Consider the following 26,123-nt stretch of genomic DNA (forward strand, 5'->3'; position numbering starts at 1 on the left):
GTTTTCTCAAGGAAATGTATGGAAGAAATGTGGCAAATTTTCAGGGAACATTTGTCTGGAGTTCTGCAAAGCAACATTCCAATGAGACAGGGAAGTTATGGCAGGTTACAGGAACTGTGGTGTACAAAGGCTGTAATGAATCTAGTCAAGAAGAAAAGAAAAGCTTACAAAAGGTTCAGGGAGCTAGGTACTGTTAGAGATCTTGAAGAGTATACGACTAATAGGAAGGATCTTAAGAAGGAAATTAGGAGAGCCAGAAGGGGTCATGAGAAGGCCTTGGCAGACAGGATTAAGGAAAACCCCAAGGCATTCTACAAGTATGTGAAGAGCAAGAGGATAAGACGTGAAAGAATAGGACCTATCAAGTGTGATGGTGGGAAAGTTTGTATGGAACTGGAAGAAATAGCAGAGGTACTTAATGAATACTTTACTTCAGTATTCACTATGGAAAAGGATCTTGGTGGTTGTAGTGCAGACTTGCAGCGGACGGAAAAGCTTGAGCATGTAGATATTAAGAAAGAGGATGTGTTGGAGCTTTTGAAAAGCATCAAGTTAGATAAGTCGCCGGGACCAGATGAGATGTACCCCAGGCTACTGTGGGAGGCGAGGGAGGAGATTGGTGAGCCTCTGGCGATGATCTTTGCATCATCAATGGAGACGGGAGAGGTTCCGGAGGATTGGAGGATTGCGGATGTTGTTCCTTTATTCAAGAAAGGGAGTAGCGATAGCCCTGGAAATTATAGACCAGTGAGTCTAACCTCAGTGGTTGGTAAGTTGATGGAGAAGATCCTGAGAGGCAGGATTTATGAACATTTGGAGAGGTATAATATGATTAAGAATAGTCAGCATGGCTTTGTCAAAGGCAGATCATGCCTTACGTGCCTGATTTAATTTTTTGAGGATGTGACTAAACACATTGATGAAGGAAGAGCAGTAGATGTAGTATATATGGACTTCAGCAAGGCATTTGATAAGGTGCCCCATGCAAGGCTTATTGAGAAAGTGAGGGGGCATGGGATCCAAGGGAACATTGCTTTGTGGATCCAGAACTGGCTTGCCCACAGAAGGCAAAGAGTGGTTATAGATGGGCCATATTCTGCATGGAGGTCAGTCACCAGTGGAGTGCCCCAGGGATCTGTTCTGGGACTCTTACTCTTTGTGGTTTTTATAAATGACCTGGATGAGGATGTGGAGGGATGGGTTGGTAAGTTTGCTGATGACACAAAGGTTGGAGGTGTTGTGGATAGTGTGGAGGGATGTCAGAAGTTGCAGTGAGACATTGATAGGATGCAAGACTGGGCGGAGAAGTGGCAGATGAGTTCAACCCAGATCAGTGTGAGGTGGTTCATTTTGGCAGGTCAAATAGGATGGTGGAATATAATATTAACGGTAGGACTCTTGGCAGAGTGGAAGATCAGAAGGATCTTGGGGTCCGAGTTCATAGGACGCTCAAAGCAGCTGTGCAGGTTGAGGCTGTGGTTAAGAAGGCGTATGGTGTACTGGCCTTCATCAATCGAGGAATTGAGTTTAGGAGTCGTGAGATAATGTTGCAGCTATATAAGACCCTGGTCAGACACCACTTGGAGTACTGTGCTCAGTTCTGGCCTCCTCATTACAGGAAGGATGTGGAAGCCATAGAAAGGGTGCAGAGGAGATTTACAAGGATGTTGCCTGGGTTGGGGAGCATGCCTTATGAGGATAGGTTGAGTGAGCTCAGCCTTGGAGAGACGAAGGATGAGGGTTGACCTGATAGAGGTGTATAAGATGTTGAGAGGTATTGATCGAGTGGATAGTCAGAGGTTTTTTCCCAGGGCTGAAATGGTTGCCACAAGAGGACACAGGGGAATAGGTACAGAGGAGATGTCAGAGGTAAGTTTTTCACTCAGAGGATGGTGGGTGCGTGGAATGGGCTGCCAGCAACGGTGGTGGAGGTGGATTCGATAGGGTCTTTTAAGAGACTTTTAGATAAGTACATGGAACTTAGTAAGATAGAGGGTCATAGGTAAGCCTAGTAATCGCTAAGGTAGGGATATGTTCGGCACAACTTTGTGGGCTGAAGGGCCTGTATTGTGCTGTAGTTTTTCTATGTTCTATGTTCATTGGAACACTGCAGCAGACCACGGATGGGCACGAGAGCAAGATGCTGAGTTGAAACGGCTTGCGGACTGAGTGAAGGTGTTCCAGAAAGCAGTCACCCAGTCCGCGTTAGACTACATTGGGAGCAGCAAATACAGTAGACCAAATTGAAGGATGTGCAAAGAGAAATGTGCACAGGAATGCAATACTGGATAAGTACAGACTTTGTGGAACACTCGTATTGCCAACTGCAACAAATAATGCAAACTAAGCCAAGGAGATGGAAAGGTTTATTCAAGTTCTTAGATTCTTATAGATAGTAAGAAAGTGGCATTCTTAAAAGAATTATTGGTTCTATCATCAATTAAATAGCACATTTTAAGTACACTTCCCTTCAGAATTTGCATACTTCCCTTAGGAATTCCTCTGCAGATAAGAGAGCCCAGATTTTCAGCTTTCCGGATATTTGGAGATTGGACATAAAACCCAAGATGCATGACAGGACACTACAGAAGTGCTGAAGTGTGGACATCCACGGGAATTGCCTGGGAAGTTTGAACTTCTGAATGGCAATTCCCCTGCTCCCTGGGATGCTAGGGAGAATGTTTCCAACTCTGAGTTTGTGTTGGAGACTTTGGACAATTCTGACTTACTTACCTGAAAGATACTCAGGAAAAGTTAGACAGAAAAATCCTAGTCTGACTCCTGAATAACTATACAAGCAAACACACACCTACCCACCTCCAATCACTCATGTTGAACCCTGAGATTTGCCCCTCAATCCCCGATTACCTCCAATTCAACCTGGCCTAATGACCCTGCAACCTGACTATCCCTGTTCCCCTTCCCTAGGTACCTCCCCCGACATCAATCCTGACAAACCAATGACCCCCCCCCCCCCCAACTACTCCTTGATCCTCCTGATAAACCCCCAACTCCGAGTACCCAACTGATCCAAGCCAACTCCACCCCCATCCGCATGGCTACACCCCTGACCAGCCTGATTAGCCATGACCCATCTACCACCTTACACACTTATCTCATCCAGCCTACCCATTCATCCACTCACCCATTCACTAACATTCACACTGGAGCTTTAAACTTACCATACAGCAGTTAATGCTATAAAATGGGGCACCTTGCCTTCCTCCCACACGACAGCACTGCAATGGAGTTCTTCATGGGACACTGTGCTCCATATTTCTGGAGAAAGCGGACTCAGAAGGCCCGGCATGACATGCAGAGCAGCGGCAAAGCACAGAAAGATTTGTGTGGTGCAGCAATCCGATGAGGATTGCCACCCTGCGGAAGATCCAGGCCTATATGTCCATTTGTCACATGGTATTCTGTTCGAGATTTTACTCAAAGACATACATTTTCACATTTATTATCAATGTAGTAGCAACAACCTATGATTTTGGCAGTTACAACAGAAGTTTTTTTCAGTATAGTTTTGGATTCCATGACATGCAAGTGTGTGTGTAGCTACAGATACTGTTGTATTACCTTTAATTCTTGGGTTCCTGTCTACCCAATCTCCAATTATTGCACCAAAAAGTACCACAGATCCTGCGATTATCAAACCAACCACAGCAGTTAAAAACAGGTTACCTCCACATAGTTCAATCAAAAAGACAGATATGGCAAAATGCCACATGCGGTCACCCTGAAAAATAAAACAAGTAATGAGACTCTGCATGATTACAACCGTGATAGCATTAACACTGACCAAAAAACAATGACCAACTGTGACAGTACTAACACTGTAACCATGACAGTACTAACACTGTAACCGTGACAGTACTAACACTGTAACCATGACAGTACTAACACTATAACCGTGACAGTACTAACACTGTAACCATGACAGTACTAACACTATAACCGTGACAGTACTAACACTATAACCGTGACAGTACTAACGCTGTAACCATGACAGTACTAACACTATAACCGTGACAGTACTAACACTGTAACCATGACAGTACTAACACTATAACCGTGACAGTACTAACACTGTAACCATGACAGTACTAACACTATAACCGTGACAGTACTAACACTGACCAAAAAAACAATGACCAACTGTGACAATACTGACACTGTAACTGTGTGAGTACTAACAATGACCAAAAAACACAACTGTGACAGTATTAACACCGTAACCATGACAGTAATACAGTCATAATAATGTAGCTGTGACAGTACTAACACTGACCAAAAACAATGTACACATACTTATCAAAGGAGCAGTATGCCTTCATTTTTTCTTTTTGGCAATTAATTTTTAATGTTATGATTCTGAAATGAGTCTAAATTAAGTCATATATGAAGTAGAAAAACATGTGAAATGAGTTACAGACCACGAATCCTGCAATCTTGCCAGGACTAGATAAGCAGACTAATTACTTGTATCATGATTTAAGTTCCTTTCACTAAATAATTAAGAGTTCTTGTGGCGCAGTGCGTAACTCTGAAGCCTCCAGTCTCACCCCAGGATCTAATGGCCAAGGAAGGTGCGTTCATGGCGCTTCAAAGAGGTTTAATGTCAACTTGCAAAATCCTTCCAACATGCCAATGGCTGGTGGTAAGAGCAGGAGGGACTCCTGGTCAGCCACGCTTGAAGTGGAATGGTGCCCCTCTTGCTATAAAGCCTCTGGTGACAGTAGTGACCTGTTCCAAGAATAACTAGCTATGGAAACAGATAAAAGTCTTTGTGCATGTCAAGGTGCGGGAAGAGAATTAGAATTTTCAAAATAACTGGTAGAAACGGATGGGTGGGCATTCAAAACCCTGAATGACTTGTCTGCCAATTTCCTGCTTACATTGCTAACATTTTCAGCATCTTGGGAAGGGCCTGAGGGACTGATGGACAGGCGGTGGAGAGTTGTCTATAGTGAGTTTGAGTTCGAGCTGGGGTTTCCAGCCAGTTTGCAGCCAAACACAACCAGCCTCGTGGTATCAGTGACAGGGAAGCCTGAGCACAGTTTAAATGAACCTTCTCCAGGGGAAAAGGAGCAGTAACTGTAGGAGGTGAGGACAGCCTTCCTGCAGGCCTGTACACCCACTCCTCAACCAGTCAGCCCCTAACATTCACAGTGACTGTGATAACCCAGCAACAAGTTTGCCTCCAATCACAGGCTTAATAGTGACCTGTGGCATTGCATTCACTATCTCAATTCCTCTTCAGGTAAATACTTAAATTCATGTGATATAATTGTTGCTGGGCACCTCGGAGCAAAACAGATTTGAAGAGGAATGTTTCAAAAGTGTGATGAGAATTATGGAATGGGATATTCACTCGTTCGATCATTCATCAGCAGAATGATAGAGGTTTCCACTGAGCAGATAAGTAGATTGGGTCTTGAAAGAAGATGTTGGTGGAGAGAATCCCCTATTAGCCTACTGATGGTTATTTTCAACCTGGCCAGGATTTTACCAGTATGGAACAGCACCTTCCACATTGGTGCAACTGCCAGCTGTATCATGGTGGCTTCCAGGAGAGGCCTTCCTTTCCAGAGACTCCATGTTTGAGGACAGATCCCCGGTACCAATGGCCACCCAGGGCACGCCAGTAAAATCCTGGCCTTGGAGTTAGAATGAGCCAGATAACATTTCACCATGTGTTTTAATGACTGTACATTATTTTAAAAACATACCAATTTGTTTACCTCTTTTTATTAGATTCATTGCTAAGAACATTTTGGTTCTTGTTCTTTGTATCAGGATTCCTGGAGTTTTATTTAAACTTTTTCTTTTGCTTTTTTATCCAGTTTTGTGAACTGTGACAGAGTCTTGGGCACAGAGAAAAGCAAGGTTTGTGCAACTCGGTACCAGGCATAAAAAGATAACACTTCAGGAGGAACAATACTGCTCTTCCTGCTGAGTGCTCACTCCACTTACTGTCCCCCCCCACCTGACTATTCCTCAAGGCTGAGGGTGGGCTGGCTGCTCTACCATGAGAAGCAGCAGTACGATGCACAGGTGTAGACACCACATGCAGCAACAGGAGATTTGGAGCAGTGTCGTAGAGTTTGCCTGGAGGAATCCAGGACAAATGACGTCCCGGGAAGTCCAAGTACGGGATGTGGAACAGTTAGGCAAATTCCAGGACAACCTTGAAAAATCTGTGATGGTTGATCACCCTGTCTCCCTGCCCCATCACCTGCCTGATACCAGCTAAAGCTGCCAAGTTTCCCCCAAGGTGTAGGCCTCCCTCTGCTGCAGGTAAAATAAGGCCCTTATTGGCCACTTAAGGACCTCAATAGGCCAAAGGGCGGGCAGGCGGGATGTTTGACTCATCACCATCGCCCATAAAATTTCAGCCAAGTCAGGGGCAGGTGAGTAGGCAGCAGCAGGGCCACCTGCTGGACTTTACAAGTCTCCTGCCTTCAAACCTGCTGGCGGGAAGCGTAAATCCAGCCATGGGATACTTAACCTGCTCTGCTCAAGCATGGCACCTTTGTGCCTCAGCTTGACTATCCTTTTTTATTAAGGTGTGGAGATGCTGGCGTTGGACTGGGGTAAGCACAGTAAGAAGTCTCACAACACCAGGTTAAAGTCCAACAGGTTTATTTGGAATCACAAGCTTTCGGAGCGCTGCTCCTTCATCGGGTGAGTGGAAAGGTAAGTTTCACAAACATGGCATATGTAGACAAAGACACAATTGGAAGATAATTGGAATGCGAGTCTTTACAGGTAATCAAGTCTTTACACGTACAGACAGAGCGAGTGGAGAGAGGGATAATCACAGGTTAAAGAGGTGTGAATTGACTCAAGCCAGGACAGTTAGTAGGATTTTGCAAGCCCAGGCCAAATGGGGGAGGTTACATGTACAAAGAACGAAGAACAAAGAAAATTACAGCACAGGAACAGGCCCTTCGGTCCTCCAAGCCTGCACCGACCCTGCTGCCTGACTTAACTAAAACCCCCTTCGCTTCCGGGGACCATATCCCTCTATTCCCATCTTATTCATGTACTTGTCAAGACGCCCCTTAAAAGTCACTACCGTATCCGCTTCCACTACCTCCCCCGGCAACGAGTTCCAGGCACCCACCACTCTCTGTGTAAAAAATCTGCCTCGTACATCTCTTTTAAAACTTGCCCCTCACACCTTAAACCTATGCCCCCTAGTAATTGACTCTTCCACCCTGGGAAAAAGCTTCTGACTATCCACTCTGTCCATGCCTCTCATAATCTTGTAGACTTTTATCAGGTCTCCCCTCAACCTCCGTCGCTCCAGTGAGAACAAACCAAGTTTCTCCAACCACTCCTCATAGCTAATGCCCTCCGTACCAGGCAACATCCTGGTAAATCTTTTCTGTACACTCTCCAAAGCCTCCACATCCTTCTGGTAGTGTGGCGACCAGAATTGAACACCATATTCCAAGTCCGGCCTCACTAAGGTTCTATAAAGCGTCAATATGACTTGCCAATTTTTAAACTCAATACCCCGGCTGATGAAGGCAAGCATGCCGTATGCCTTCTTGACTACCTTCTCCACCTGCATTGCCACTTTCAGTGTCCTGTGTACCTGTACACCCAGATTCCTTTGCTTATCAATACTCTTAAGGGTTCTGCCATTTACTGTATATTTCCTATCTGTATTAGACCTTCCAAAATGCATTACCTCACATTTGTCCGGATTAAACTCCATCTGTCATCTCTCCGCCTAAGTCTCCAACTGATCTATATCCTGCTGTATCCTCTGATGTTCCTCATCGCTATCTGCAAATCCACCAACCTTTGTGTCGCCCGCAAACTTACTAATCAATCCAGTTACATTTTCCTCCAAATCATTTATATATATATTACAAACAGCAAAGGTCCCAGCACTGATCCCTGAGGAACACCACTTGTCACAGCCCTCCATTCAGAAACGCACCCTTCCACTGCTACCCTCTGTCTTCTTTGACCGAGCCAGTTTTGTATCCACCTTGCCAGCTCATCTCTGATCCCATGCGACTTCACCTTCTGCACTAGTCTGCCATGAGGGACCTTGTCAAAGACCTTACTGAAGTCCGTGTAGACAACATCCACTGCCCTACCCTCATCAATCATCTTCGTCACTTCCTCAAAAAACTTGATCAGGTTCGTGAGACACGACCTCCCCTTCACAAAACCATGTTGCTTCTCACTAATACGTCCACTTATTTCCAAGTGGGAATAAATCCTGTCTCGAAGAATCCTCTCCAATAATTTCCCTACCACTGATGTAAGGCTCAGAAGCAGTGTGACATGAACCCAAGATCCTGGTTGAGGCCGTCCTCATGTGGGCGGAACTTGGCTATCAGTTTCTGCTCAGCGATTCTGCATTGTCATGTGTCTTGAAGGGCGCCTTGGAGAACGCTTACCCGAAGACCGGAAGCTGAATGCTCGTGACTGCTGAAGTGTTCCCCGACTGGAAGGGAACACTCCTGCCTGGCGATTGTTGCGTGGTGTCCGTTCATTCATTGTCGTAGCATCTGCATGGTCTCACCTATGTACCACGCCTCAGGACATCCTTTCCTGCAGCGTATGAGGTAGACAACGTTGGCCGAGTCGCAACAGTATATACCGTGTACCTGTTGGGTGGTGTTCTCACGTTGATGATGGCATTCATGTCAATGATCCGGCACGTCTTGCAGAGGTTGCTGTGGCAGGGCTGTGTGGTGTCGTAGTCGCTGTTCTCCTGAAGGCTGGGTAGTTTGCTGCGAGCAATAGTCTGTTTGAGGTTGTGCGGTTGTTTGAAGGCAAGTAGTGGGGGCGTGGGGTGGCCTTGGCGAGATGTTCGTTTTCATCGATGACATATTGGGAGCTCTGAAGATGATGTCGTAGTTTCTCCGCGCCGGGGAAGTATTGGATGACAAAGGGTACTCTTGGTCATGTCCTGTGTTTGTCTTCTGAGGATGTTGGTGCAGTTTTTCACTGTGGCGTCGGAACTGTCGATCGATGAGTCGAGCGCCATATGCTGTTTTATGAGAGCGTCTTTCAGAGTCTGTAGGTGTCTGTTGCATTCCTCCTTGTCTGAGCAGATCCTGTGTATATGGAGGCTTGTCCGTAGGGGATGGCTTCTCTAACGTGTTTAGAGTGGAAGCTGGAGAAGTGGGGCATCGTGAGGTTATCCATGCGTTTGCGATACAGTGAAGTGCTGAGGTGACCGTCTTTGATGGAGATGCGTGTGTCCAAGAATTCAAATGATTCTGGAGAATAGTCCATGGTGAGTTTGATTGTGGGATGGAACTTGTTGATGTCATCATGTAGTTGTTTCAGTGATTCTTTGCCGTGAGTCCAAAGGAAGAAAACGTCATCAATTTATCTAGTGTATAGCATCGGCTGAAGGTCCTATGCAGTGAAGAGATCTTGTTCAAACTTGTGCATAAAGATGTTGGCGTATTGAGGTGCGAATTTGGTCCCCATGGCTGTTCTGTGTATCTGGATGAAGAACCGGTTGTGAAAGATTGTGTTCCAAGATGAAGCGGATGACTTGTAGAATTGGGTCTGGAGATTGGCAGTTGTTGGTGTTGGGTACTGAGGCAGTTGCAGCAATGCCGTCGTCATGGGGGATGCTGGTATAGAGTGCCAAGATGTCCATTGTGACAAGGAGTGCTCCTAGTTCAACTGGTCCATGGTTGCTGAGTTTCTGTAACTAGTACTTAGTGTCGCGACAAAAGCTGGGGGTTCCTTGTATGATGGGTTTCAGGATGCCCTTGACATAGCCAGAGAGGTTCTCACACAGGGTCCCATTGCCTGATACGATGGGATGGCTGGGTGTGTTGGCCTTGTGTATCTTCGGGACGCAGTAGAGATCTCCAACGCGGGGAGTATATGGGATGAGAGCACGTAGGGTGCTCTGAAAGTATGGATCAAAGGTTTTGATCAGTCTATTGAGTTGGTGGGTGTGTTCTTTGGTGGGATCTGCGGGTAATGTCTGACAATCGCCAGCCAGGAGTGTTCCCTTCTAGTCGGGGAACAGTTCAGCAGTCAAGGGCATTCAGCCCCCGATCTTCGGGTAAGCGTTCTCCAAGGCGGCCTTCAAGACACACGACAACGCAGAATCGCTGAGCAGAAACTGATAGCCAAGTTCCGTACACATGAGGATGGCCTCAACAGGGATCTTGGGTTCATGTCACACTATATGTGTATGATTTTGCAAGCCTACCATTTGGCCTGGGCTTGCAAAATCCTACTAACTGTCCTGGCTTGAGACAATTCACACCTCTTTAACCTGTGATTATCCACTCACACTGTCTGTACCTGTAAAGACTTGATTACCTGTAAAGACTCACATTCCAACCATTATCTTGCAATTGTGTCTTTGTCTATATATGCCGTGTTTGTGAAATCTACCTCTCCACTCACCTGATGAAGGAGCAGCGCTCTGAAACCTTATGATTCCAAATAAACCTGTTGGGACTTCAGTCTGGTGTTGAGAGACTTCTTACTTTTTTAATCAAGATTTATAATCAACAGTAATAATGAACCCCCTCCCCCACCTCCCCTCATCCCCCCTTTAACAAGCTCTTCAACGAGCTCAACTGCAAGTCAATTGGAGATGTGCAGTTTTGCTGCCACTCACTTTGAAAGTCGCAGTCTGTTACAGAGAGGTCAGAAGACTGACACACCATGTGAGAACATTATTTTCAAAACAAGTCTGCGCCTGACCTCAACCTCACAGGCAATTGAAAATCCATCTCCATATGTCTATTATTGTGCTTTGACATGTCAAGCATAAACTCAGATGTAGTAATGAGAGTTATTTTCCTTACCCACATAGACAGCGCGCCACTGACATAAATCAGACATCTTGGGGTCTTAATAAAATTCAACACCAGACCTAAGTTGGGGAGGGGGGAGAGAGAACGAAGTGTTAAAACACAAGTTAAGCAATTAACTATGGGAGACTTACAATTCACAATCTTCATTTGGCTGTTCTTATTACTAAATGTTAAATTGCTTGTTAGAATACTTGTAAAAAAAACTACTCACCAAAAGGCCTTCTTTGCAAATATTTTTTCCCTCTCCGTTTATCTTCCTGCTCAACACGGACCCTTTTGCAATCTGGCATTTTGCAATGTAAATGCAGATTAAATCCGTCTATAAATCCTTGCACTGTGACAACCAAGCGTGACAATAAGATGATCTGGGATACTGATAAAACAGCTCTGCTATCCGGAACAATAAAACTGGATGTCGGACTTTTGAAAATACATTTGTCCAAATTATAAAACACAGTCTTCTAAAGCAATAAGTTTATACCTATTTGTTTCTTTGGACACGAGAGTAAAGATGAAAATACTCTGAATCTAATAGCCGAGGAAATTTTCACACACTTATGCCTGTATCGTGGTTTTTGTGTGTTTGCGTTTCCTGGTATTCACAGCACTTCACATAAATTAAGTAACGTGGCCACCACAGGCCTGCAGTCAAGTGAGGTGATGTTGCTAAAAGTCGCTTTAATAGCAGAAATTCCCCATTGTTGTCAATGACACGAGACCAACACACTGGAAATCATGTGACAGAGCTGTACAATCAGCCTGGAGAGCTCAGGGGGACAGTAAAGGGGCTGCAGCAGGACATAGCATCTGACAAATACTTAACATGATTTACACTCACTGTTATTTGTTGCAACAAAATAAAAGGACAGTGCTCTACCTTGAAAAATAGTAAGTGAAAGATACTCTGGGATAAATGCTTTTAGCAGAGTGTTGTTTCCTGTGAGAAAACCAGTGCGGGGGGGGGGGGTGCACACCGTCAAAACATGGCTGCAACAAGATTGGAGTGCCGTAATTTAAGGGCACCCTGATCATAACCTGTACAAACCTCCCCCCACAGCTCACCAGAGCAGTCTCAGAGGCTCCCCTCCCCACCCCTTCCCCGATCAGAGCCGGCCCCTTCTCCGCCTCCCGCTTCTCCCCCTCCCCCTTCTCCCCCTCCCCCACAGTCTGAGCCGGCACCCACCTCCCCCCATCCTGGCACTGCCAGGTTGACACTGCCAGGTTATCATGGGCATGGTGCCAACCTGGGTGTCTTTTCCTGTCTGTCATTATAAGTTATTTCAATTTTGTGTCAGATTACTGAAGTAACTCAGGCCCGCACCACCATCTCATTCACAAATTAAAAGACAAACTTAAAATTTCAAGGACTTTGTATAAAAATCATGATTATCATTTTGTCAAACATAAACCAGTGTAGATTGACGGTTGTTCAGTTTCAGAATGATTATGGGCTGGATTCAATGCAGCCTATCGTGTTGGGAAACCTGGTGGCCGGGACAACTCAATCATGAGAGAGGCTCCATTGCAGTTTCCCAGCAGAGGCTTACCCTTCCCTCATTAGGTCGGAGGGCAGAAGGGGATGACGTGGAATTCCCACCACCGCCACCCGGATGTCACTTCAGTTCATTAATGAGAGAATTATCACATAGGAACGTAGGAATTAGGAGCAAAAAAAAGCAAATTCAGCCCCTCAAGCCTGCTTCACCTTCAATCAGATCATGGCTGATCTCTCCCTGGTCTCAAATCCACCTCCCCACCTGTTCCCCATATCCATTTATCCTTTGTTTTATTAGAAACGTATCTATCACCTTCTTGAAACCATTCAATGATTCAGGTTCCACTGTGCTATGGGGCAGTGCATCCACAAATTCACCACCCTTTGCGAGAAGTTGAAGGTGACGTCACAGGTGGAGAAGGTGGTGAAGAAGGCATATGGCATGCTTGCCTTTATAGGACGGGGCATAGAGTATAAAAGTTGGGGTCTGATGTTGCAGATGTATAGAACGTTGGTTCGGCCGCATTTGGAATACTGCATCCAGTTCTGGTCGCCACACTACCAGAAGGACGTGGAGACTTTGGAGAGAGTACAGAGGAGGTTTACCAGGATGTTGCCTGGTATGGAGGGGCTTAGTTATGAGGAGAGATTGGGTAAACTGGGGTTGTTCTCACTGGAAAGACGGAGGATGAGGGGAGACTTAATAGAGGTGTATAAAATTATGAAAGGCATAGATAGGGTGAACGGTGGGAAGCTTTTCCCCAGGTCGGTGGTGACGTTCACGAGGGGTCATAGGTTCAAGGTGAAGGGGGGGAGGTTTAACACAGATATCAGAAGGACATATTTTACACAGAGGGTGGTGGGGGCCTGGAATGCGCTGCCAGGCAAGGTGGTGGAGGCGGACACACTGGGAACATTTAAGACTTATCTAGATAGCCATATGAACAGAGTGGGAATGGAGGGATACAAAAGAATGGTCTAGTTTGGACCAGGGAGCGGCACGGGCTTGGAGGGCCGAAGGGCCTGTTCCTGTGCTGTATTGTTCTTTGTTCTTTGTTTTTGTTAAGTAGTTCCTCCTCACCACAGTTTAAAATCTACAGCCTCTCAACCTATACCTGTGACCTCTTGTTCGAGATTACCTCACTAGAGGAAACATTTGGTCTACATTTACTTTATCAATCCCTTTTAAGATGTTATATACCTCAAGCAGATCCCCTCTTATCCTTCTAAACTCCGGTGAGTATAAGCCCAAGCTGTTTAATCTCTCCTTATACGTCAACCCTTTTATCCCTGGGATCAATCTGGTGAACTTGTTCTGAACCGCCTCCACTGCCACCACATCCTTCTTCAAATAAGGAGACCAAAACTGGGCACAATACTCCAGATGTGGTCTCACCAGCAACCTATTCAATTGCAACATCACTTCTCTACTCTGATACTCCAGTCCCTTTGCAATAAATGCCAACATCCCATTTGCCTTTTTCTTTTACATGCTACACCTGCATTCCGACTTTCTGTGATTCTTGAACAAAGACACCCAGATCCCTCTGCCCGGACACATTTTAAATCAGCTTTCCATTTAGATAATAATTCGCCTTTCTAATTTTTCTGCCAAAATGGATAACCTCACACTTTTCCACATTAAACTTCATCTGCCAAATCTTGGCCCATTCTCCTAGCCTATCTATATCTGTTTGTAAAATCTTTATATACTCTTCACTGCCTGATTTCCCACCTATTTTAGTATCATCCACAAATTTTAGTATGTTACACTGTCCCTACTTGCAGATCACTTATATTGATTGTAAACAATTGGGGTCTGAGAACTAACCCCTGTGGCACCCCACTGGTTACATTTCACCTACCAGAGAAGGGCCCATTTATCCCAACCCTGTGCTTTCTGTCAGTCAGCCAATAATCAACCCACTCCAGTACTCTACCCCCAATCCCCTCCAATCTCATCTTCTGGATCAGTCTTTTATGTGGCACCTTGTCAAACGCCTTCTGGAAGTCTAGATATACCACATCCATAGGTTCCCCATTATCCATCTTGCTGGCTATGTCCTCAAAGAACTCCAGCAAGTTTGTCAAGCATGACCTACCCTTCATAAAGCTACGCTGACAATAGTAAATTGAGCTTTGCCTTTCCAAATGCTCATTCATCTCCTCCCTAGTGATTGATTCCAGCAACTTCCCCAACACAGAGGTCAAGCTAACCAACCTAGTTTCCTATTTTTTGCCTCTCTCTCTCTTTGAATAGGGGTGTCACATTAGTGTGTTTCCAATCTACTGGGAGCTTACCAGAATCCAAGGAATTTTGAAATATTACAACCAATGTATCCACTATCTTTGCTGCCACCTCCTTTAATACTCTAGGATGCAAGCCATCAGTTCCTGGAGACTTACCTGCCTTTAATCCCATTAGTTTATTCAATACATTCTCCCTCGTGATGGTTATTGCACCAAGTTCCTCTGCATTAACAAGTTTTTGGAAAATCTTCATTATTCTCTACCTTTAAGACAGAGACAAAATATTGGTTTAGTGCCTCCGCCATCTGTGTTGCCCATTAATACCTCACCAGTATGGTCCTCTAAAGGGTCAACATTTACTTTAGCTAATTTCTTCCTCCTTATATACTTATAGAAGATTTTGGTATCTGTGTTTATTTTCTGCTAGTTTCCTTTCATAATTCACCTTGACTCTTTTGATTCTATTTTTAGTAGCCTTTTGCTGAACCTTAAAGTTCTCCCAATCCTCCAGCTTACCACTAGCTTTTGCAGTTTGGTGTGCCCCAATTTTTGCCTTCATGTCCTCTTTGACTTCTTGTCTAGCCATAACCATAAGATAGTGGATACATTGGTTGTAATATTTCAAAATTTCTTGAATTTTGGTCAGCTCCATCTCACCCTCACACACCTAATGCAGACAAACTCTCACATATCTCGTTCTGTCTCTACATACCTCCAGATAGGCACATTATTCAAACTTTCCAAGCCTTCTTTCATGCAGGGCAAGTTTGCCGACAAGAGAGAGGAACACAATCAAACTAATAGGAGTCTGGCATGCCGACAGAAGACAAGGTGATCTGCATCCTAGGGCCATCTGTGACAGAACATGTAGCATCAGACATCGCCCAGGTCATTCAGGATGATAGCCTTATGGCCTTCTCAACTCTCACCTCATCATGCTTGCCATCTGGCATGATGTGCAAGTTGCAGATGTTGTGATCATGGAGGTCTTCTTTTCCTCTCCTGTTCTGGACTTATGCTTTTAGATACACTCCAAGTAACATGCCGGCTATCCAGCAAATGTCCTCCAGCAGATTAGTGGAATTACATGCGGACTCTGTGGGAGTGGTTGTAGTTCTGTAAATGAGGAACCTCTTGCAGGGTGACAGCATTAGTGCTCCTAACACTCACACTCCACCACCACCTTGCCATTCAGCCCAGACTGCTGCCACTCATGCCCCAATAGTATAGTCCGAAGCTGGACTATACTATTGGAAGATCCAGAGCACTTCAAGGGTGTTCTTAGGCTAAATGCAGCCTACTGCAGCAACCATGGCACAGCCATTAGAGTTGCACTGCATTAGAACATTGGGATAGATCATGGGCACTCAGGGAATTCACAAAGGTGAATAGTCCATTTCCATTTTTATAATTGATGTTGAATAAAAGTATTAAATGAAAAAGTTTTTTGTGAGTTGCTTCTATTATTTGATGGTGGCCAAGGGAACAACAGACAGAGAATGGTGGTTAAGGTAGGAGCTTTATTGAAACAGAGGGAGGAATTCTCCCAATTTGAGACTGAGTACTGTGACAGGGGCAGAAACATGGAGTGTTTCTTGTTGTAGCGACAGGCAAGAAAACACGCCGATTCTTTCGCCCCCGACCTGATTAATTATGCATGTGTTTCATGCTATATTCAGTGGTAGGGCAGGCCTGGATGGTGGGTAGTCCTGCATTGTATCCAGGTGCCATATTGAAAAGGCGTCCAACATCACTGACCCACTATTTAAAAAAGGTGGACTGCCTGAAAGTGAAGACAGATCTCCAGGAATATCCTCGAGATCCATCTTCATTCTCAGAAACATTTGGAGGCTGCAAGATGGACGCCCTCTGGGGCACTGTATCTGGAAGGTCCACCTGCAGATGCTCCCCTGACCCACTCCGTATTGTTCCAGGGGTCGGAGCTACAGGCAGCCTCCACCCCAAATTACAGAGGCAGTCCCAAGCATTCTTCAGATGAGTCCTGACATTTGCACACCACGTTGTATGAATGTGTTTCACACCAGTAATTTTTCCCACCACCATCTGGCTTTAAATCTGGTCCAAATAACGAGATACAAATGAAGTTTCTGCTGTCCTCTGGTGGTTTTTTGAACCGCCATGACAGGCATCAATGGAAGATCCTGCTGTAAAATCATTCCAATGTGAAACCGATTTCAGTCATCAAACCTGCCCTTGGGAGATTTCCATCCAGAGTCTCAGAAGGTGCTCTCTAACAGCCATCTGGAACAAGGAAGGACACGATGCAGCCCCCTGCTTCAGCTTCCTTCCACAGTGATCTCCAGATTCCTAGTGGCAGGGCATGCACACGCATGATGGTTATATTATGGCAGGCAATGTTGGCCACTATAAACTCAGACACCTGCTCCAGCGTATATTGGAAAGTTCTCCTCAAGCAGTCCAGACCATAGAAACAAACTAATTGTCTGCTCCACATTGAGCTTGGCAGCTCCAAGGCTCTCATCATGCCAATGCTACTCTCATATGGCAGGGTGAGGAAGATTGAGTGTCGTGTCACAGTTAGACTTCCTTTCCAAGCAGTCATCTACCGGCCCTCAGTGGAGGCCTAAAGACAGCCAACTGCCTCAGAATGAATCAACGTGTCATGGCTTCTTTCACGATAGCAGCCATTCACTTACATGTAATGTGACTGGCTGCACACCATTGCATGTTAATAGAATGGTAGCCCTTACTGTTCCCATACCTCTCCCTGTTGACATGGGAATCCTTAAGAGCCTTGCATGTCCATTTAATTGACACACGCATCATTGGAAATGCCACTATTCTAGCAAAGCCATGTGTCTACTTATTCTGCTTGAAAACAATGCACTCAGTTCTCCTGGCACATTAGGCCGCTGTCATATCCTGAATGCTCTGATGGATGGTGTTTTAGGAGATGTCTACAATGTTGCCTCCTCCTACATGGAAAGATATAGTCAGAGTCAGGTTTACAGCATGGAACCAGACCCTTCGGCCCAACTTGTCTATGCTGCCTTTTTTTTTATAACCCCTAAGCTAGTCCCAATTGCCCATGTTTATAGAGTCAGAGGATTGTAGCATGGAAACCTATGGATGCATAAAAGTTCAATAAGTGGGTGACTTTTAAGGCCAATGGCAGCACTGTCTTTAGATTGATTAACACTCTTGATATGTATATATGTTGGGGTTTGAGGTGCCAACTGCCCTTTTAAGAGCGTGGGCTAGGTGACAACTAGAGGTTAGCTCCTCCCAGTGGGGACCTGGCTGTGCAGTGTTAGATCTGACTGTGGAACAGTGCATTCCTCTAAAAGCTCCCCAATGTTCAAGTTACCAAGCCTACCTTGTGATTCTTTATGCACCAAAAGTCAATAGGGGCATACATAATAGACTCCAGGCCACTTTGGCATGGCTACAGTTGAGACTACTTCCTTTTTGAAGTCTATTTACCTCAGGCACTGTTCCTGGACAAGATGCAGGGAAAAATGCTTTAGAAAGACGCTTGTCTCTTCTGTGGAGAGCAGTTCTCCACCTCCCTCTTCAGAGCTTTCCCTCTCTGCAACCTTCAATCCATTTACTGGTCATGTTGCAGACCTAGAGTTCGTGCAGCCATAGCACAAAGAACCTGTTGGCAAATCCTTTTTCCTCCTTGATTATGTAACAATTCTCCAAAACACCAAAAAAATACAGCACACTACTTCAAATAACTTTGCTTAAGCAGAAATGTTAGAAGTGCCTCAACCACAAATTGAGGGCTGCTTCTTTTTTAGTGGGGTATTACCTCATGTGGCTGAATACACGGATTGATTAGCACTGGTGCTCAGTGCATATGCACAGATCAAATTTGCTAAACAAGTGCACATCAGATGAGTTGGGATATCTGTCAGTCAGTCATCATGACAGCACAGCTTAGTACATGTACACCCATGCTAACACCCTTCCTGGAATAGGGTGCCACATGAATAGTGCCAAAAACATGTCCATTGCCATCAGAATGTTTGCTGACCCAAAGCCAGAGCCCGATTCCATGACCCTTGTCTTTAAGTTTAGTGAAACTGGCAGGTCAGCACAGGATCTATTTTATCTTTCCCTAATGTATATTAATTGTCTAGAAGTAGGATAACTAGTCAATGTTAACATTTTTAAAGTAATTTTAATTTTCTGAAAGAGAAACAACAGTTACTCAAGGCATCCCTACATCCAAGGCATCTTAAGTGTACAATACTAGTTTCTGAATAATTGTTGACAGTACAAATAAAATAGTTACAAATACATTGCTGGATTCTTAAAACCAACATTATAAAAGCCAAAGCAAATATACAAAATCTAGCAAGACAGCAAAAGCAGACATTTCTATTATCTATCCCTTTGAGAAACACCTATGCAGTTATTTTAATGTGTATTCATGTTTTACAGTGCATGTCTGAAAATATTCAAAGTGTTACAATGTGATTTTAACAGCATTATTTAATACTTGGATCAATTCACCTTTTCACCCAGGCTTCATTTAATAGAATGCACAGTCTCTTTAATTGGCTTCTCCAACTATTACACTCTAAGCAATAAATCTGAATAATAAAGTGCTATGTTATGTATTCTGGGAATATGAAATAACAGATGCGTGGAACACAGATAAGCAATGTTGCAGCAATAGTCAAACTCTTTTTACATATAGGATATCTGCTGGTCCAAGTATAACACTATTGAGACCAACATTTTTCAAATCTGTTTATTCTTCAATATAAACATGAGATTTATTAAATCATTTAAGTGCTTATGCCATTTCACACTAAAAGGCATCATGTAGGTATCTACATGACTTAGTTTAAGGTGGTATTCTTGGAACCAAGTCTCAAGGTTTGTCCTGTTCTGCACCCAATAATCTGTCTTAATCTGGACACTAAAATTTGCCTTGAACTAGGCAAGGGAAAGTAAACAGCCAAGTTCCTGCTCTTACTGACTATGATCCAACCAAAAGAAACTCCCATGAAGAAATTGAACTAGGTTATAAAATGGTGATATTTCACTTTTGTACAAAAATAAATGCATGCATGTAGCTGCCTAAAACAATAATGCAATCAAAACTTAATGCTTCAGGAAAATGTATAAACTTTAAAAATTCCACTTGAAAAATGGCTTTTATTTTTTTCAGTAACTGCAATATATTGTTGCCGGACAAAAAGTTAAAAACGTGGAGAAATAAAAATCTTTAATAGCACTTTGTACAAAAACTAAAATGATCAATTATTTTGTACCAAGTAATTTTACATGTAATTTTGCGATGTGTATTTTAGCTAGGCAGTAAGAGTCAATAAACAGTTACATTAAAATGAACATTTCTGCTCAAAGTGCTATAGTGGCAGCATGAACCACAATACTAGGACTGATTTTTGCAAAAATCCACTTAGGACACTTGGTTCCACAAGTCAGCATTTTTCATTCCTGGTGTATCAAAGTTGACTCTACGTAATTCAGTTCAACTAGGTCCATATCCAAATTCTACATTGACACTGTACCTCGAACTCTGTTTTTACACTGTAGCATTTTTTTTCAAATTACAATTCCATTAAATGTGGTAGAAATAGCTAACAAAATAACAAGTTCTCAGTCATATAAAAAACAAGACATCAAAACAAACAAATATTGCAAGTGTTTCTTCAAATGAGAAGGTTCTAGGTTATTCATTATAAAAGTTAATTGCTCAAAAGATGGTATTTGGATAACATAAAGAGCCAAATGCACACTAATGAAGTGTTCTGAAAAGTAATGCACCATCCTTTTCACTGATACTCAATACTTTTGTTTTTACAGGCACATTAAATGTAAAAAAGGAAACCCCACAGTTCCTATATGGTGTAAAAATACAGTTTTGCATTTGACAAAATCAAATTATACGGACTACAAAAAATAGAAACTTTCCTTTAATGTCCATGTTGCAAAGTTACATATCTGGTGACAGATGAACATTAAAACCAAGTGAGCATTGCTGTTTCTGGTGGTGTGTGACGGAAGCTTGAAGGTCTCCGTCAGCCACAAGTCCAAGTCTGTCATCCTGAAGGCTGCAAGCCGAGAATCGGTTGCATTCTGCTATATTTCTATTTGCGGCACCGGCTGGACTACTTCCAATAAAGACACCACTAACTTGTTCAAAGGATTTACTGAAGAGGGTTGTAGATGTGTTGGCCAGACTCTGGCTTCCTGGCTTAGGCAGGGACTGACTACTAGTCAGAGTCAGTCTCTTCATGGCCACGAGCTCCAGATTCTCACTCACGGCTCTCCGAGACTGCTTGCGAGCAAGATGTTCCCGGCAGGTCTCGTCTGACATTTCTCGATCTCTGCAAGGTTTGTTGCCTAAAGATTTCAATTGACTTTTCCCAGTAGATGCCTTGCTGCTTGTATTACCAATTGTAATGCTGGTGTTTGTAGCCTTAGAACAAAATCCTTCATCCATTTCAGAGATGTCCACAAGATCCTCCTGGGCTTTTAAATCAGTTGCTTCTAGAAAAAGAAAAAAATGAAAAGATCTAACCTCATAGATTAGGACTGATTCAATCTGGCCACCTTTCATTCTTCGCAAAAATAAATTTTAATGGGTAGAAGGACTAACTCAATAAATATTTCTTCATTTAAAAAAGCTGGTTTTAAAAAGGGCAATGTTATTCCTACAAACTGAAAAATCTGAAAGATAACATAATTGTTGGAGCTGGGCTGTGTGTGTGTGTGGAATATACCATCACGCTCATTGACATTTCTCCAGTTTCAACCTCATCTGCCTGGAGGGAACAGGGCAGATTCTGGTTAAGCATCTGTTTTATACTTCATTTTGACTTTACTGTGAAATAGGATGGGGTGCAAAATGAGTGTCCAGCCTAAACCATTGCTGTCAAGTGATGCCCAATGTCCTGTATATCAGCTTTCATAATTAGTTGATGTGACTCAGGTTAGAGTTTCTCATCTTTTCTCCGATTAGCTTCTCTACTCTCCTAAGGGAGGTTTCTTCCCAAGTTTCCATTCTGGGAGATTTTTTCTGCTTTCTCTGCTCCTTCAGAAAAATCACAAGGTCTCTGGCCTCTCACCTTCCTACAGTGACTCAACACAGAAACGATGTGAACTCCTGCTATTCCTCGGTGGCATAATAAAGTTTCAAAACACCACATTAATGCTGAAATGAAAAGATCTCTGCAGGAAGCATCAACTAACACTGAATGCAAGCCAAAATGCTATCCTCTTCAAAAGCAGCACCATGTGAACTTCAACAAAAAAAAGTTGCAAAGAAGTTTTTAACATTGTACACAAAAGCACTTAACAGCACACGGAACAACGACAGCATTTTGTTTTCTATTAGCTCTAGTTGGGCTACACACATCATAATATAGTCAGCTGTACTGGCATTTTCGCGTAGTTGTAAAGCAGCTTCAGTTGCAAATGCACAGATTGATATATGGCTCAAGATAGGTACAAACCCATTGTAGACTGCATTCAGTGGAAGAGTTGGGACCCAAAATTAGATGATAGTTCCACACACTTATAAATGAGATATGAAAATCAAAGTGTAAAATAATTCTGAGGCAGTCCATTCATCTCACAGGGCCACGCCGTGGATAATAGTTGGGCGAGTATTTAATATATTTTCTTGGTATGGACTTTCTTTTTTCTCCCCAACTAAAGGAAGTGAGTTTACATAATTAGGTAAATCCATTGTAAACTACTGTAATGTGCAGGATGATGAGCTGACTCTTCACATTGCTGGCCCAGAAGATTTTCAACTCTTCCTTACCACCAAGTAGGGTTCTGAGGTGCCGAGGAGTTCGTTTTTTCTCTCTCCTGGGGCCAGATGGGTAGTTGACAACAACTGGCATTGGGGCCATGAAGGTGGCCCCTCCTTGAGCCATGGAACCCCAGGAGCTAATGGCCCACCCAATCCTGGAAACCACTGTCATGCAGCTGGTGGTCTGGGATGACTCTTTTATGTGGCTAGAAGAAGAAAATGCTGGAAAAATTCAGGTTGGAAAGCATCTATGGAGAGAGAGACATGGTTAATGCTTTGAGTCTAATATGACTCTTCTTCAGATTCCAAATAACAGTCCTACTGGATTTGAAATATTAAGTGTTTCTTGCTCCACAGATGCTGCCAGATCTGCTGTGTTTTCCAGCACTTGGTTATTTCAGATTTCCAGTATTTTGCTTTTTTAAAAAAAATTGGCCAAATTTGCTGCCTGCTTCAGTCAGCAGACAGCTAAGCTGATGCAATTCCAGCCACTGGTAGAATGGGCTGCTAATGGGACCGCATCCTCCTGACGCAGCTCACTGGTTCTTCAACCATCTCCCAGCCGAGTGCCAGGAAAATCTTGCCAGACAGGATGTGAGCAAAGAATAAAACAGTTATTAAAGCATACATAAACATCAAAGTTTAAGTAATACTTATTATCAACTTTCAGCAGCGTGAGCAAGTGCCAAACAGGTTACTGTTATTGCTGGGTGAAAGCAAGCAGGATTGTAGGAAAACGTGCTGAATGCAGAAAGGTTAAAAGCATAAGTGAATGTTCAGTAGCAGCACGTGGTGAACAAAAAGCATTTGCACTTCAATGATAAACAGTGCTTAATTTTATTTTGCCTGCCTAATTTAACTTTTGCTGCCAGATACCATGACCAAGACCAATGCCGTTCTACAGCATACAAATATCCAAATTCCATGATGAAAAACTCACCTTAAACAGCAAGATGAAACTTTTTTTTTGGAGAACGACAGAATCACTACTTTAGCACTCTATTTTCTCTTAATGGGAGTGCAGTACAGCTTAATAAAGGTGAAAAATCCTGAATATTGCACAAGGTAATTTAGTTGCCTTTAAATATCAAAATAGCATTAGCCATAACCATCAGGCCAGCTTGGCTTAATTGGTTGCACTCACCTTCATGTCAGAAGTTTGTGGGTTAAATGCTTAATTCTAGGCAGACATTAGTATAATTCTGAGCAAATGCTGTTTCACTGGGGTGCCATCCCTTGTATGAGATGCTAAACTATCTGTAATTTTGGCACTTCAGCTGGAGGTTAAGAATCTAAGAACAAGGAATTCTAGCTTCATCCAAGCAGATAATACAACCAAGCACAGGTCAACAAGTCAGTTATCTCACTATTCTGAGGTCTTATATCCAACATGATAGGCACACTTGATTATAATCAATTAATTGGAAAAGTTACAATATGTAGCAATCTTTTTCTTCAGTTGTACATCTGTGCACTTTTTGCAAGTGTGAAATGAGCTTGTATGGCTTTGTGGTTTCACTTACTCAAATTGTCACTGGGTCAAAATTCTGGAACTCCCTCCCAAACACCACCATGGGTGCACCTATAGTCATGGACTGCAGTGGTTCAAGGTGACAGCTCACCACCTTTTCAAGAACAATATAAATGCTCATCTAGTCAGCATCGCCCACGTCCCATGATTTTTTTTTAATTCACAAGGAGTATTGTTACACTAGCGCAAATAGAAACCAAGTCAAAAGGCACATTTGAAGGCTACTCAATTCCAAAGACTATCATAATTATTTATAATTTTTATTTCAACGATTGACTTTAATATAATTTGTGCTTTCCCAAATACAATGTTTTCTATTACTGATGTCCTATTGGAGGTTTAACTGAAATGTAAATTTAACCATGGGCTTTGATTTCTACTTCTACGAATAAGCACAAAGTTGATAATGAAAGGAGAAACTTTCTAACTGAAGTTGTGCTCCTAGATTCATTTGGTGGCACATCACTATAGATGGAGAAATGTATTACGGGAAAGCAATATGTCAGAGTTCTGCGAACATTTCAAACAACAAAGTTCAAATGTGCATTGTTATAGTCAAATCTATTTTCAACTGTTGTTTGATAAAATGAAAAATAAAATTAAGTTATCTAGATATTTATAGTATAAATTTAGTTAGAAAGAGTGGCATTAGTTGTTATACATTTCCCATCCAGAAGGCTGCAGTACATTTCTGTTCAAATGGTTAGTTGTTCATTTCAAGTTTTAGAATGTGTGTGGTTATTTTTAGTTTGTTGGCAGAGTTTTATTTTGAACAATTCTACTCAAGAATCGGCAATAGATTAATAAGGTTCGCTCAGTCACTCAACATCCTTCAAATAGTTGAGTAATAATTAATGCTTTCCAATGGATAAATTATCAGTGCAGTTTTGAGAAACATGCAATCTTTATGTTAATAGTTAGAATTGTGGAGCATGCACAGTTGGCATATTACTAAACTGGATATTTTACATTACATTTAGTATCAATTCAAGATTCCCTTTTTGGAGTTCCAGAATACATCAATGAGGTTCTTAACCCTCAACTGCCAGATACCTTTGGGTGCTAGCATAGAGCACTCAGTTAGGACTAGATTCTGCTAGAGGCATGTACTCCATCCTCCATCTTTTTCCTCAGAGATTTCTGTCTCTTGATTTCTTTGCCATCTGCCTTAGGATCTGAAGCTGGTTCTTGTATACCCTGATAATGCTGAGCATCATTCTCTGTTTGTATTTTGCTTCTCTCCCCATTATCATGTTTATCTTCTTGCACAATTGTCACATTAGAGTCTGATAAAGGAAGCGTTTGTGATTCGACTGAGTCAGAATGGTTGGTAGATAGATCTAGAATTGAAAATGACAAGACGTATGATGGCTGAAACACAAAACACCAAAAAATGTAGAAAAAATACATGGCAAACAAGTTTGGTTTTAGGCGGATTACTGATTAATGAACATATTTCCAAAAAAATGGATGGAGTGGAAGTTGTACCCTTATTTAAAATTAATACTCTTGATGCACAATAGATTGATATTCTTATACTTTCCCTCCTATTCTAATACAGACAGTGGCATTTCTTATAAGAATTTGCAAAAGTCATTTGATTACTGTATCTTTCAACAATAGTTTTCATATCTACTGTTCCTTAACATCAGATCAGTGGTGAATGACCAACTAAGCTGTTACAGCCTGGTTAAAGCTCATAGGAACAGCCATGACTCTCACCTTCACTTGAGGTCAAGAGAGGGATCTTCCGAAAGTCATATTCCAATTCTTACATATTTTGTGCAAGTACATTTTCTTGATATCTCAAACCGACTACAAGTTATAGCTGTTTCAACCACTCTTGGCCTAATTAGCACAGTGCACAAGTCCCGATGTGCATTTTACAAGTGACTACACTTCAAAAATACTTAATTGGTTGTAAAGCACTTTGGGACATCCGGAGGTCATGAAAGGCACTATATAAAAATGTAATTCTTAATTAAAAATACAGCAATAAAACGTATCTAGACCAGTGAATTCAGTCACATCATGAATGTGCATTACAGGTACGTATGAACCATAGACTTCCTACAATGCAGAGAGAGGTCATTCAGCCCTTCAAGTCTGCAGCGACTCCCCGAAAGACTTGCACTTGTCATCAATTCAAAGATTCCCTTTTTAATTCCGTGCATTTACCATGGCTAATACACACAACTTACACATCTTTGGACTGTGGGAGGAAACCGGAGT

At 42.8% G+C, this 26,123-nt stretch overlaps 2 protein-coding genes across 8 annotated transcripts in view; both read right to left on the bottom strand.

Annotated features, from left to right (window-relative positions):
* The window catches only part of LOC144480893 (ferroportin), a 44,387-nt gene extending 33,522 nt beyond the window's left edge, over window positions 1–10,865 (bottom strand). The window contains exons 1-2 of the mRNA XM_078200526.1: window positions 10,824–10,865; window positions 3,583–3,742 (exon numbers count right to left, since the gene is read on the bottom strand). Coding sequence (XP_078056652.1) covers window positions 3,583–3,742; window positions 10,824–10,829 — 166 coding nt within the window. The 5' untranslated portion in view covers window positions 10,830–10,865. The remainder of the gene's footprint in view (window positions 1–3,582; window positions 3,743–10,823) is intronic.
* A 7,862-nt stretch (window positions 10,866–18,727) lies between these two features.
* The window catches only part of hycc1 (hyccin PI4KA lipid kinase complex subunit 1), a 98,345-nt gene continuing 90,949 nt past the window's right edge, over window positions 18,728–26,123 (bottom strand). For 4 of the 7 annotated variants that reach the window (XM_078238615.1, XM_078238642.1, XM_078238634.1 and 1 more), the window contains one exon: window positions 18,728–21,090. In XM_078238615.1, coding sequence (XP_078094741.1) covers window positions 20,534–21,090 — 557 coding nt within the window. In that variant the 3' untranslated portion in view covers window positions 18,728–20,533. Of the gene's footprint in view, window positions 21,091–24,944; window positions 25,232–26,123 lie in introns of all 7 variants that reach the window. The other 3 variants (XM_078238653.1, XM_078238672.1, XM_078238663.1) reach the window with 1 other exon arrangement.

This window comes from Mustelus asterias, chromosome 2, assembly GCF_964213995.1.
Source record: "Mustelus asterias chromosome 2, sMusAst1.hap1.1, whole genome shotgun sequence".
Lineage (NCBI taxonomy): Eukaryota > Metazoa > Chordata > Chondrichthyes > Carcharhiniformes > Triakidae > Mustelus > Mustelus asterias.